The sequence below is a fragment of the Photinus pyralis genome, unplaced genomic scaffold (genome assembly GCF_008802855.1).
Source record: "Photinus pyralis isolate 1611_PpyrPB1 unplaced genomic scaffold, Ppyr1.3 Ppyr1.4_LG2, whole genome shotgun sequence".
Lineage (NCBI taxonomy): Eukaryota > Metazoa > Arthropoda > Insecta > Coleoptera > Lampyridae > Photinus > Photinus pyralis.
The window spans coordinates 5,144,439-5,159,782 of record NW_022170403.1 but is presented as its reverse complement, the minus strand read 5'-3'; the positions used below and the strand labels follow the sequence as shown (position 1 = coordinate 5,159,782).

The following is a 15,344-nucleotide window of genomic DNA, read 5'->3' as shown; positions in this document are numbered from 1 at the left end:
TGAAAATGCTATTTGATATACAAAAAAATGGGTTCATTGACCATGGGTTACCTGGAGAATGTAATTGCCCACCACAAAAAGAGGGTATTGCCCTGTGACCTTAAAAATCTGACACCACATTAAACGGGTAATTTGACACTACATACAATGGGGCCAATGCCCTCGAATGAAATTGAAAATTTATTGGGGCAATGACCTCGGATAACCTTGAAAATGTAATTTGATATCACAACAAAACGGGGCCAACGACATCGTATGGTCTTAATATTTTATGGGGGCCAATTACTACGGATGTCCTTGAAAATGTAATTTGTTAACAAAAAAGCGAGGTCAATGTCCTCGGATGACCTTGAACATTTATGGAGTCAATGATCTCTGACGACATTGGAAATGTAATTTGAGGCATCGGATGACCTTGAGAATTAATGAGGTCAACGACTTCGAATGACCTTAAAAATTAAAGGGGCCAATGCCCTCGGATGACCATGAAAATTAATGGAATCAATGACCTCGGATGACCTTGAAATTCAATGGAGTCGATGGCCTCGGATGACCTTGAAAATTAATGGGTAAATGACCTCGGATGACCGCGGAAATTAATGGGATGACACTTAACTTTCACCTTGACCTACTTCCCAAAGTCACGGCCGCGTGACTAACTCACTTTCTAAGGTCACCACCAGGTGGCGAGCGACCTTGAAGTGAGCCAGGATCTGCATTGTATATCTACTCAGTTAAATTATAGTGTTTGTTAATTTTTAGAAATACTGGAAATAATTAATTTTAAGGTTTAAAGTCTTTGGAGATAAAACGACGATAGTAAATCCGTGTTCTATCTTTACACCATCATATTTCTTTTTCTAGGAACGATATCATTATAGTTCTTTCGGTATCTTAAACTAGAATGATATGCGCCTCCAATTATGCGTATATAATGCCCTATCTGGTATTAATGTAGATTTAACAAGCCCTACAAGATCGCGCATTAATTATCCGCGCAGGGCAAAATTCGCCACGCGAGAAACTTCTTTGTCGTTCGTACAATTGTATCACGAATGATTTGGGACTAAAGGATACAATAGTATATTGAAAGACAAGTGTTACAATGCGACCTATTGTAATACGACTATCTTGTGGCACGAGTGGCGACGCGAAGCGTAGGTAGCCACGAGTGTCCGCAAGATAGGAGTATTACAATAAAGCATTGTAACACGCGTTTTTCATACTATTTTTTCTATTTCGGTGCTTTAATTTAATTAAAAAAATAATTATCAGAAACTATAGGGAATATTAGAACTAACATGTTTTATGTTGGGAACACTTTTTATGCCGTTAAGTTTTAGGTTGGCAGCGTAGTAAGACTGACATTTTGAAGTTCAAACATGGAAGTACCCAACGAAGTACCTACTTGTACTAACTAGTAACTGCCAACTTAAGAGATGAGTTACCAAAAAAAACGACTATAATCACTGTCTTTATACAACTGTTTTCGGGCGAAAATCATCATTGTGACACCGAAATAGAAAAAAATGTTTTTCTTTGTTTACTTTTTCTGCAGTTTTGGTAAATAACGCGATTTCCAGAAGCGGAAGTATAAAACGCATAATTGTATCTACAAAACGCAATAAATTTCAGATTTGTTTAGGGGTCAAGTCATTGTTGTTAGCCATGATTTTCCTTCAAGGTGTCAATTGAGTGGACAGTATACCTAAATGCGGAGTGTCAGAATAGAATATTCCGATATTCACAAATAAAAGGTGAGAAGTCTCGACATCTTAACACATCGTCATATCCCGTCTCTTTGCCGCTGGGTCAAAAACTCAAAAAAATGTGTAAAGGCACGTATGTATTGTTTAGTGTGTATTCGCAAGCGCAAAATTGAAATTAAACTTTACTTGTGTTTTAATAATTTCCACTAACCTCTAAATCGAATTTCCTCCATTCCGGGTCTTCGTAATCAAGTGGCTCACTATTTACAACTGAAATAAAGAAGGATGCCTTTTGATAACCCGTAGGCGGTACAATTCGAAAAGCATCACTAAATTTAGTTGGCGTCAGTGAAACCTTGTAAGTGGCATGCTTCCCCTAAAATTAATTTACATTGTAAACATTTTTGAGGTAATGGAATCAAATGTGTGGTCTATTTATCATTTATTATACAAAAATGAGCAACGCAACATACAGTGAATTTTTTTAAATGCGAACATAGGAGTTTGCATGCAATGTAATTTCCCTATGTTCGATTTTTAAAAAAAACACATCAATCTATTGAGTAGTTCAAATGAGTAGTAGATACAATTAACAGCTGTCACATTTTTAAAAATACCGCCGTCCAATTTAATTACGAAATCGGTTAAGTTATTGCTTAAAATGACACTTCGAACATTTATTGTAGTGGTTTTCGTTATTTATTTTCTTATTTTCTTCATTTATGTATTGAATAGATCAAATTAGTAGAATGCCAGATTACCAGGTGCCCGTGACCTACAAATAATTGAAGGTTGGTTCACAATGAGTTGTGGTATCAGCGCGTACCCTGTGAGGTCAAGTTATTGTAAGTTTAAGAAAAATGTATCTGAAAGTTGCTATGGCCTCACATGGCTTCTTTAAAAAAATCTTACCGAGGGCTCTTCATCATCAAGACTATAAAGCTGCTGTTCATAGTCACACAAGTTGCGCGTTTTGCTGGTGGGAATGTGAACCGCGCACACCGCATAGATTGATGTGTTTTTTTTTAAATCGAACATAGGGAAATTACATTGCATGCAAACTCCAATGTTCGCATTTTAAAAAAAACTCACTGTATGTGTCGTACTGTACGTAATTTCCCTATGTTCGATTAAAAAAAAACACATCAATCTATTGAGTAGTTCAAATGAGTAGTAGATAGAATTGACAGCTGTCACATTTTTAAAAATACCGCCATCCAGTTTAATTACGAAATCGGTTAGGTTATTGCTTAGAATGTCAAGGAGGACACTTCGAACATTTATTGTAATTGTTTTCGTTATTTACTTTCTTATTTTCTTCATTTATGTATTGAATAGATCAAATTAGTAGAATACCAGGTGTACATGACCTACAAATAATTGAAGGTTGGTTTACAATGAGTTGTGGTGTCAGTGCGTGGCCTGTGAGGTCAAGTTATCGTAAATTTAAGAAAAATGTATCCTAAAGTTGCCATGGCCTCACATGACTTCTTTAAAAAAATCTTACCGAGTGCTCTTCATCATAAAGACTATTAGAGTTGCTGTTCATAGTCACACAAGTTGCGCGATTTGGGAATGTGAACCGCGCACACCTCATAGATTGATGTGTTTTTGTTTAAAATCGAACATAGGGAAAACATTGCATGCAAACTCCTATGTTCGCATTTAAAAAAAACTCACTGTAACTTCATTGACTAGATTCTTCTCTTCGCGACTTGCGATATGATAAAGAAATAACAGCTGAATTAATTAGGGCTATTACAATTGGCTAACTACTTTCTGAGAAACAAGAATGCAGTTTTCTGAGCAATGTACTTACCAGATCTAGATCGTTTATTTCTATTTGTGTATCCAGAGTAGATATAGAACTTTCATTAATAGAAACGGAATCTTTTGTAACAGTAATATTCGGATAATGATCGTTTTTATCTTGTACATTCACTGTAACGCTTTGTTCCACGTATGATGTTGCATCGTCTTTTTCGTAAGCTCTTATAGTGAAATTAAATATTTCTTGTTTTTCATCATCTCTGTCTATAGGTCCGATAATAACTTCACCAGTATCTTTTTCCACCTTAAACAGGTCGTGCCCTACAAAATTTCTAATTTTAATCACTTATTATGCCTTGATGGACATAAAACAGCTCGTACTACATTATTTTAATTGTTCAAGAAAATATTTATTTTAAAGCATTAAACATAAATATCTTAGTAGGTACATATTAACAAAATAAAACATTAACAATTATAAACCAACTTATGATATTCGCACTTCGATTAGAACTAGTTTTGTATGCGTGATCAATTTATACAGGGTGTTACACGACCGTTCGAAAAAAAAAATCGGGTTGTAGAGGGCATCAAAACAAGCACTTTTTCCAAATAAACCGAGGGTCCAACGTGTTTCGTTTGGGAGCCCCCCCCCAAAGAGTGTTGAAATCTGCATTTCTTCTTTAATTTTTTTCTCAGCAACCATAAGAGTTACAAAGTCGGGTGGCATGTCTTTGAATAGGGTTTTGGGTATGCTCTTTCCGATTTTGCAATTTTTTTTTCAAAATTCCTACCCCTAAAGGGCGCACCCCTAAACTAGGGTGCAAAAAAAAATTCTGATTTCGACGAAATTTGGTATCTGGGGGTTTTTTAACATGAAAATAACGAATCTGAAATTAGTTTTTGAAAATTCGAAAAAAAAAGTTCCACTGCAATTTTTTTCTTGCGGGACAAGAAAATAGAGATAATCCACGAAATTTGTGTGTAGCCTACTAAAAGCGAGTTAAGGAAGCAAAGCTGTCGAAGAGTTTTTTAAAAAAAAATAACTTTTCAAAACAAAAGTTATACTCATTTGGAATGTTGGTCCTTCGGTCGCGAAAGTGTCCGCAAGCTACTAGTAAGCCATAATTTCGGGCATTGTGTTGGTTGACAAATGTCGCCAAAAACAAAAGGATTAACGGTTTGATCGATATTTTGTTTTTGGAATTAATTCGGTCATTAAATGATTAAAAATTCGATGTATCGATTAAAACACCTACCAAGCGTATCTTAAAGCCGCTGATCGATTATTTATTACTAAAATAAGGTAGGGGAAAAAGTCAAATCACTTTTCGCGTATGATACTTTTTCACTATGCGATCAAAAATTTTCATGGAATCTTAGGTTGAAAAAATAATCTTCCAAAGACACTCTCCTTTTAAGGGACAAATTTCCACTACTTATTTAGTATTATAAACATCGATCACAAGCGCTTTAAAGATACCTTGGTAGGTGTTTTAAATCGGATACATCGAATTTTTTAATCATTTAATGACCGAATTAATTCCCAAATAAACAAATATTCGACTCAAACCGTTAATCTTTTGTTTTTGGGCGACTTGTTCAACCAACACATGCGAAATTATGGCTTACTGTGGCTTGGACAACTTTGCGACCCGAAGGACCAACATCAAATGAGTATAACTTTGTTTGAAAAGTTATTTTAAAAAACTGTTCGACAGTTTTGTTCCTTAACTCGTTTAGTATGTACACAACAAATTTCGTGGAATTATCTCTATTTTCGTTGTCCCGCCAAGAATTGCAGTGGAACTTTTTTTTTTTCGAATTTTCAAAAACTAATTTCAGATTCGTGATTTTCATGTTAAAAAAACCCCAGATACCAAATTTCGTCGAAATCAGAATTTTTTTTGCACCCTAGTTTAGGGGTGCGCCCTTTAGGGGTAGGAATTTTGAAAAAAAAATTGCAAAATCGGAAAGAGCATACCCAAAAACCTATTCAAAGACATGCACCCGACTTTGTAACTCTTATTGGTTGCTGAGAAAAAAATTAAAGAAGAAATGCAGATTTCAACACTCTTTGGGGGGTGGCTCCCAAACGAAACACGTTGGACCTCGGTTTATTTGGAAAAAGTGCTTGTTTTGATGCCCTCTACAACCCGATTTTTTTTTTTCGAACGGTCGTGTAACACCCTGTATAGTGACATTAATTGTTTACCTAAAATTCGAACTAAGCCTCTAATAATGCTTTCCTATGGTTCATTTAACAGGCTACATACTGAATGAGTGGAAAAGGAGACCATAAAATCAAATATGTTCTCCAACGTGAGAATAAAGAATATAATTTTCCGAGTAATTTTCTTTATTAAAAATTCCAAAAAAATTCTACAGCAATATTTTTGGCCCCAAGAAAAAAATCTATAAGTTTTCAGATTTATTTTGAACGCACAGAACACAGGAGATACGAATTACTCGTTTTAATCTTCGATGTTCGTAACAAAAAACGTAGCAACGTAGGAAAGTATCAATTGTGCACAACTCTGGTCCAGATATTTTATTTTTAGCATTTTCCTTTATTATAGTATACCGGGTGAATATTTTAAAACCGAACATAGGCAATTAACATGGGAAAAACGTTTTTGCAGATCGTTGATCCCCATGTTAACTATTAAAGGGTTTATAATGACACCAATCAAAAGAAGGTTTTTTTTTTCATCTAATGATATACCGATATACGAATTAGTTTATTTTTAGGTGTATTTCTCATTATTTTATCCAAAATTCGGCAATAAGTAAATCCAATTAGCAAAATCATGTTAAGCCATGGAATTTCCTAAAGAATGAGATAGGTTTTCACACACAGACGGAAATCGGAATGGGACGCTTGTGGCGACATTAACCCACAGAACTAACAACCCTCGACCAGCTGGTCGGGCGTGACCAATGACTTTGACATGTAATTAATACAAATCACGCCACCCCGACAAAGCAGGTGCCGGACAATTTTTTGTCATTCCTTTTGCCGGGATGAAAACCATCAGCGGTATAGTTTTAAGGGGAGAACACCGTTGCTTTCGCCAGATAAACATTGGCAATTTATTCCGTACAATAAAGAAAAGTTAGATTCGTTTCTTTTTTTATTTTTGTTTAGTGGTGATTACATATGAACCCACTAACACGCTCATTCGGCTCATTAAAATGCACGGAAAACAAATATCTCGTACTATTAGAGTAAATATTTCCGCTGTAAACGTTGTTTATTATATAAATACTTTTTCCTCAGTGAACCACATTTTACAAAAAAATTAATGCCAGTTGTCATAAACTGATATTGATTTCGACGTTTGAATCTGCTTTTTGTCTTACTAGTCATGGCTTAACATGATTTTGGTAAGTGGATTTATTGCCGAATTTTTGATAAAATAGTGAGAAATACACCTGAAAATGAACTAATTCGTATATCATTAGACGAGGAAAAAAATCTTCTTTCGATAGGTGTCATTATAAACCCTCTAAGTTAACACGGGGAGCAAGAATCTACAAGAAACCTTTTTTGCACTCCTTCATTCTAAATCGTGTTTTCCCAATAAACATGAACGACGGGAACGTCAATTTTACAATTGACTATCTACTTTCGCGCACTAGTGCCTAAAAATTCAACAAAATTATCTATTTAGTGCGGATCATAAACTAATAAGTAATATGATGGAAAAGTAAAAAAGAAAATATAAATACCCTTTACATCGTTCCCTGTACTACAAAAGAAAAAATAAGCTTTAAAAATTTCACTTGATCCACGTGTTGCCATCTATTATAAGTTTTGCACATCTAGTTAACTAAGTCTAACCAAAGAGTAACGGTACTCTTTGGTCTAACCCTTAAACTTAGACCATATAGTACATGGACTGCTAATTGTAACTAAAATATGGTCAAGGACATCGCCATCATACGTGTGTTGTGCTTTTAATGTACTCGTCTTTGTATAAATCTTGTAATTGAAAAGAAAAAGGGTAACCAATGGCAATTCACAACATAGTCACGGAGACATTTCTGAAAAGTGATGTCTAACGGCGTTTTGTGATACAAACTGGCAACAGGCGGTCCTAGACTAATTCGACCCCGCTGAAAACGATGCGGCCTGTTGCCAAACCCCATTTTGGTATTTAAGCCCCCAAATCCAAGATGGCGGCCGAAATTGCCGTTTTTCGGTTATTCTTATTTCGATCCCCTAAGGCACGCCGCTGAACGTTTTGGGTACTTTACGCGTAGAATAACATCTGGTACACCCGACGACACCGTTTAAGTACACTTTGGTATGCATATTAAGTGCCAAAATGACGCTTAAAAACGTTAAAAATGCAAAATTCGTCACTTTTCGTCCTTTTTTTTCTTGCTGGCCTGGTGCCGGCATCCAATATTTCTTCTAATATGTGGGGATCTCCCGCAGCGCCATATGCCAGGAGCCTAAATACCAATATGGCGCCTGGAAAGTCCAAAAACAGGGAAAAAGTCGTTTTTTTGTCGTAGAAGCCAAGTTGGTTTTTTGGCGGCGTAATATGCGGGCAATATGGGTAAGTAAAAATATATGAAAACATACTTCCCAAGTTTTCTTTGATTTGTTTAAAACGTAACTTTTGGCAGTCGGAACTGTTTAGAATATTGAACACTAATATTATGCAAAATGAAAATCTTTATGGAAATGATTTTTGCGTTTTACCCGCCACCATATACTCTCTTTTTTCGGAGCTTGTTCACGTTGCACTGAGTTACTTGAAATCTGTAAGATACAGTACAAATGGTACCTCTTAACGCCAGACCTGAGACCAGCATTAGCGAGGCAGTTGCCATGGTCCGTTTTTATCCCAGCTGTTTGGAGGAAACGATGCTTTGACAAAGATTGATGACGTGACCCACGGAAAGGGTGAAATTGCTACTTATTTTTAGTCAGTTATTTGAACACCGCCTGTGAAGATTCGCGGCGCCTTACTTCTGCAACGGAGTGTGGATGGCGAATCCAGAATGATGCAATGAAGCCAATTTTGATGTCACTTGAATCCATTCTCGTGCGTGCGTTCTCTTCGTGTCTTGTGGCTGCAGGGGAGGCTGCAAAACAAGACCCTACAAGTGTCGGTGGACACTTGACGAAGATGGAGAACCTCTTCCATGCAATCAGAGGTGCGGTTGTAGTGCAAATTACTACAATGGCAGCGAAAGTAACATTATTTTATCTGACATTAAAAGCGATAGGTAACGGCCCGGACGATGACTTTTAATATTATTGTTTTCCCTGATATGGAGGAAGTCACAAAGTTAAACTGCAACTTTCTCATTCGTTAAACCGTTTTACAGTTTGCATAATATCATTTTGCATAATATTAGTGTTCAATATTCTAAACAGTTTCGACTGCCAAGCCAAGAGTTATTGGTATTTAGGCACCAGGCATATGGCGCTGTTGGAGGTGTCTAGGTACATACTTAAATGTTAAGTTTACCATAGAAATAAATATCGGGCGTTGAAAACAGATCAAAAAGAAAACAAGATGAAACATGACGCATTTTTGCATTTTTGACGTTTTTAAGCGACATGTTTGCATTTAGGCCCCTATTATTTATACGAAAGTGTGCCTAAACGGTGTCGTCGTGTGTACTAGATGTTATTCTATTTCTACCCGTAAAGTATACCCAAAATGTTCAATGACGTACCTACCTTGGGGGCTCGAAATAACCGAAAAGCGGCAATTTCAATCGCCCTCTTGGATTGAAGGGGTTAAATGCCAAAATCAGGTCTGGCAACATGGCGCATCGTTTTCAGCGGGGTCGAAATTAGTCTAAAACCGCCTGTAGCCAGTTTGTAGCACAAAACGCCGTTAGACTTGATTTAGAGAGCCTTTTTCAGAAATGTCTCCCTGACTAACAGTAAATGATTTAATAAACAAAGTAGCAAATAAGTACTTATTCCTACAATAATTTAATTATTGTTATAAACATTTGCAGTGATTTTGCAATTAGTGGAAGGCTCAATTGAAATACCAGAAACTCCAGGGTTACTTTCATTACTAACTGTATTACTCAAACACCGATTCGAAACTTCGTAGGAATGATGTAGTTATGTGGGATCCACCGCATGGGCCTGTCGCAGAAATTAAAGTTTGTGCTACCTGTATCTTGTTGGAGAACATAACCTTCCGTAAATGCCGAAGATCTAAATCCACTATATACCTTTTGACAGAGAAAAAAATCGGCACCTTTATTAGCCAACAATCCCTTTGGGAGTAGCTTTTAAAATATCCACATTATATTTAATGTCAAGGCGCAATTTGAACATGCCGTGTATTGACCATAATGACCTTGTAGTCACTAATGTTTTGAAAATAAGCCAATAAACAGTTTTTCGTGTAATTTTTGACCTTATTAGCTTTACACCATTCCATGAAAGCATTATATGCACGAACTTATAAATTAAGATGGACTGCTGATCAAACAGTTGCATAGAGGTAGAAATAACTCTAGCATGGGTGCGGCCATGATGTGACCCTTTTAGTTATTTTCTAGGGGAATTCTCCTAGTGCTCAAGTTTTGAGACTATTGCAGCCTTGGAAAATGATATGTGTCAGGTGTCACAGTAATTTATTTAGAAAACGTGAGGTTAATGCTTGTTTATTAGTTGATTTGAATTTCGCGCCAAGTGAGTGCACATCATGGCTGCCCCCATGGTACAATAAGACAAGGTATGCCTATAACTAAACGGAGATGACGTTTTTATTCCAATGACGTCACAAGAATCACCGCCAAGTTTGAAAATGACATACGCTTCATACTTGAATTAGAAGTGCCATTGCAATTACTCAATTAGTGTGTAATAATGATGGATAAATAACTTTGGTGGCAATCCTCGGAAGTGTCATGTGTAATAGGATGTGCTCCAAAGTGTTTCTTAATTAATATTGGTTACAAAGTTACATTGGCTACGCGCATTTTCTATTCATGTGTGCATAATTATAATTATAATAATTATAATTATAATTATACTATAGGCACATTTTATGTCTCGTTTTGCATCTCTGTAAGTTTTCTGCTTCAACAAAAAGTGGGTTTTGAAACTGGATTTATAATTGATTGTAAAATCACACAATGCACATTGCACAAACCTGGAATTCTTGTGTGCATTAACATATGCCTTTTTAAACTGTATTTATTAGTTGCATAGTCACACTGCATCTCGGAATGCATTTAGAAATAAATATCAGGCAATAGAGAAGCTAAACGTACCACTTAATCTACTTATTTCAGAAATTTAATCAGCCTTTTAAGTTTTTTTTTTGCCGCTAGAGGTCTCGTCCTTATTTGAAAACGCTAATCTAATTTTTACTTTTTTTACTTACATATTTTATTGTAACTTTAAATATTTGTATTGCGATAACATGCAATAATTGATACTTTGTAAGTTTAATGTGAGAAACTTGACGCATTTGACATGGATTGAACAAATCTTATCACATCCGTAACGGGGATACACTTTTATTAACTGGTAGGACTACACAAAACCCCTTTACTTTATTGAACGATATAGCCCAGTTATCCCAATGACGTCACGCATAGGCATACCTTGTCTTATTGTACCATGGCTGCCCCCATGTAGGTGTCATTTGTCAATTCAGTATTAGCAGTCCATCTTAATTTATAAGTTCGTGATTATATGGCTTTTTCATATCTGGCCGCCGATTTTGCAGGTAGTAAGCTGCTAACTGCTGCAACATGCAGTAGCACGAACCTCTGGGGGTGTGCAGTTTATCAAGTTCTCCTCATCAGAAGACAATTTTTATGTGAAAATGCACAAAAAGATTATCGAAACCAGAAGTTTTGAACAATAAATTGACATTTTAAATTTCTAGATTTCTACTTTATCGGCATAGAGGACTTGATCTTTTCAAAAGAATTATAATGTCGCAAAAATCTCGCGGAAATGATTTGAATTTCCATTTAACTAATTCGTGCAAAAAATAGAATACACGTTACGTGCGTGAACAGTATTTGCTGTATTCGAGCGATATGCGTCGCTCGTGCGCTTTGCGCACTCGCGCCGCCAAACTTCGCGCTCATCTGCAAAATAACTGTTCCCGCACTAACAATGTAAATAACTATTTCCCATGTTAATTCACTATGTTCGATTTGGGAATATTCACCCGGTATGTTACATCTTTAATATGTGAAAGAGAATCGCATTTTAGATATCCGATGTGCATCAAAGAGGGTTTCTTGAATATACAGGGCAACACTTCGGAAGCGTATGCAAATCATCTACAATATTTTGAAGGGTCATATTTTCTTTCTTTTTCTTCAGATGACATATTATACAACATCTCGAAAACGTGGGCATACTGTCACATCGTAGCTATATTATCTTCAATATTATAAAGATCATACATTGGGCATTTGTCTTGTACACAAACATAGACAAGGCAATGCTTACTTTACGTAAGTGATACAGTGCGTCGCATTCATATTGACGGAAACAAGAACATTGCATTGCACATTTAAATAGTTTGTATGTTTAAACAAAAATGCTATCTAATAGCCAACTTACTTTGTGTAATTATTTTGTAGTTTAGAACAGCTGCTATTGCTACGTCCCCATCGATGGCCACCGCGGTCTTCGACTGAAACAAAGTGCGTCAGATTGGTATGGTCCCTTTAGGCACGCTGAATACGGTAGAGTATGGATTCCCTATTCCCTATTGGAGCATAAGCGCAAAGTAAATAAGTTTATAATCGTTACAGAGGGCGTTTAGGGTTAAGCTATCGTACTTTCGCTAATGAAATTTTATGATGTTTTCTTGTAAAAATCACGATCGCGCCTATTTCACTAAAAACGCAGAAAGAGCAGAAGACTAATGTTTCATTAAAACTCCTTGGTACCATGTGCCCCTTTCACATTTAGGATCAATAAGCGTTTTCATGTCTTCTAGATTTTTCGAGAACGTTTATATTGTTTGCTTTATTAGCAAATTAAATTGTATTGGTAATTAGGCTTAGTATTCATTCGATGCCGAAGTGATAAATAGTGAAATCCGCGCTCAGATTGTAAGTGTTATTAATTTGAGTAAAATTGCTCCTTAGTTAGTGTCTTCTGAACATGTATAATTTAATTTTATATAAATAAATCACGTTAATTAAATGTACATTACAATAACGCGTTTTACGCAAAATTGAAATAAAATACAGGGTGTAGGTCATTCTGATATCTCTTAAAACTCTAGAGCTATTTACTGGGTTTGACAATTCTACGCATCTGTATAAGATGAAAATGAAATAATACTTTACAAGTCTTTTTATCCGTCTAAGAAGTAATACATACACATTTTTCACATAACAGTTTCAGTTATCTTTTCTATATTGTAAAACCTTTCATTAAGGAGTATAAATAATCAAAGGATGAGATTAATGAATCTAAAACGGTTGCTTAAAAAGATAACTAAAACGGTAATACAGTTAGAACTCGGGATGTTTCTTACCATACGTTCTTTTTCCGGTATTGTTATATACGAGAAAATTGATGTCCATACAGGAGGGCGATCTGGTACATCTATAACTTGTATAATTATGCTCGTTGTATATGTATTTCCTCCGGAATCCTAAAAACCCCATTATTAAATAAAAAATTAATAGATGCAGTTAAGCCAAAGTATTTCACGTTCTAATGCAAGTAGCCTAAAATTTGAATATAAAATTAGGAAGAAGTCTTAAGTCAAATCAAAGGTCTAAGCCTGTACTTTCGCGTGGGTCTCTAAAAGTACCTTGAGCGATAGATGGAGCTACGAAATGAACGTGAAAAGTACCTTTATTTCATACTGTCCGGTAGATGTTCGATTACACTATCATTTTGAGTCCGGTAGGTGAGTTATTACAGCATCAGAGCCGGTAAGTGTCGCTAAGCAACACTTACCGGACTGTTATTTGTATACATCAAATTTGACATCTTCACACAATTAATTAAAAACCCCAACATAAATTTGGCTGTAATTCTTTATTTCAAATATTAACATTGATTGTAATGAAACAATTTGTATTGCCCTCAACACTACGCCTGGGTTATTACTGGATGTCGAGTTAGTAATGTTTGATTCCTTCTGCTGTAGAACTCAATGAAATTTTCGCCGCCTTGTATCAGTTGTATCATACGGGCAATCTTAACTTTTCCTTCTACCGAGCCTTCGATGTATTTTTCTGCCGTCGATGAGCTTTTCCATGCTCCATGACGCTTTAACACCGAAACCCAGGCAAAAAAATCTCAATTCAAAAACTTACTGCGTCCAAAAAGTATGCCAACATGACTTTTTCCTCTACTTGTTTCGCCCCATGTTCGTTCCTCAATTGGCAAAACACTTAGTACTCTTTTTCATACCTTGCGCCCGACTTCTTAGGAACCAACTTTTCGGTTGCTTCATGAGATTTCGACAGGATTGTATCGGGAACATTGGAACATCCCACAACGTTTATAACGTCAATTTTTCAGTGAAAAAAATTCAATTGTCAACAAACTACAAACTATAGCAACGGCCGTTGCCACAGAAACAAGGTAATGCGATTTTTACAATATGATGAAATTTTGTAATCTTTGAAATGAAATAATGATACAAAACAGACTTACAGTATGAAATAAAATACGTTACGATATACGTCCGGTAGTACTTGTAACAGTACTCGTTTAAGACATTCTTGACTCGGCTCCTGACGTCGCCTCGTCCATAAGGTCTAACTCGTACTGTTACAAGTAACCTACCGGACTTATAACGTAAATAACTATTGCATTTATATGCGCGCTTTCCGCCGAAGGCAGTCACTGCTCTTCCTTATTACAGAGCGTTTTATGTGTAGGACAAAGATACGCTGAACTCTCCCACTTGCACTCATTGATTTGTTACCGTACTCTTATGTTGATAATAGGCGCGCGTACATAATTGAAAACGCTGCAAATACCAATTTAGACACAGAAAATTTCATAGAACAAAAAGTGTAGACAATTAAATTTACTATAAAAAAGTCCGCGACGGCATATATCTATCTTTAATCGTTTAGCCTTACCAACCATTTAAAGTTGTACCTAGTGTCCTCGTTGGTTTCAATAATATCTTTGTGAAAGTTTGAACGCTTATCGCTTATTCATGGTTAAAGATACATATATGCTGTCGCGGACTTTTTTGTAGGAAATTAAATTCTCTACAATTTATGTTTTCTGAGTTTTTCTGTACGAAGTTTCGTTTTCACAGCGTTTGAAAGTAAATGTGGGTACCTTTCGTTTTGTGACTGAATTTAAAATTCAAAGGTTGTGAGCAATTTTAGGGTAGGTACGCTTCAATGTTTTCCTACCACTATGTTATTTCTCTATTCGATAGGGTTTTGTGTGCTATTCTGGCTATTCAAGTTTTATAAGGGGTGTCCTGTGCCTAAACCCCCTAGTTTTTAGGTTATTCAATTTTTTCACAAAACAATAATGAATTACATGTTTATAAACAGGATCGAGTAAGCCGTGATAATAGAAACCAAAATAATTCCAGTAGCAAGTGTCACAAGTAAATTATCTGCTGCAATTAATGTGCTCTCTATTTCGTAGTAAAATAAGATTAATTAAAAAGGCGAATTTCGAACTAGTCTTTTTAAAAAATCTTATTTTACTAGGAAATAATGAGTACACTTGCAGCAAACAATTAATTTATGGCACTTGTTTACTATTTGGCATTCTTTGGTTTTTTATTATCACGGTTTACTCCTGTTTATAAACATGTAATTCATTAATGTGTAACTGTTTAGTGAAAAATATTGAATAACTTAAAAACTACGGGGTTCAGGCACAGGATATCCCTTCTAAGA

At 35.8% G+C, this 15,344-nt stretch overlaps 1 protein-coding gene across 1 annotated transcript in view; it reads right to left on the bottom strand.

Annotated features, from left to right (window-relative positions):
- Positions 1–1,769: 1,769 nt before the first annotated feature.
- The window catches only part of LOC116164524 (protocadherin beta-12-like), a 32,306-nt gene continuing 18,731 nt past the window's right edge, over positions 1,770–15,344 (bottom strand). Inside the window, exons 6-9 of the mRNA XM_031478717.1 lie at positions 12,989–13,108; positions 12,061–12,133; positions 3,529–3,800; positions 1,770–2,085 (exon numbers count right to left, since the gene is read on the bottom strand). Coding sequence (XP_031334577.1) covers positions 1,903–2,085; positions 3,529–3,800; positions 12,061–12,133; positions 12,989–13,108 — 648 coding nt within the window. The 3' untranslated portion in view covers positions 1,770–1,902. The remainder of the gene's footprint in view (positions 2,086–3,528; positions 3,801–12,060; positions 12,134–12,988; positions 13,109–15,344) is intronic.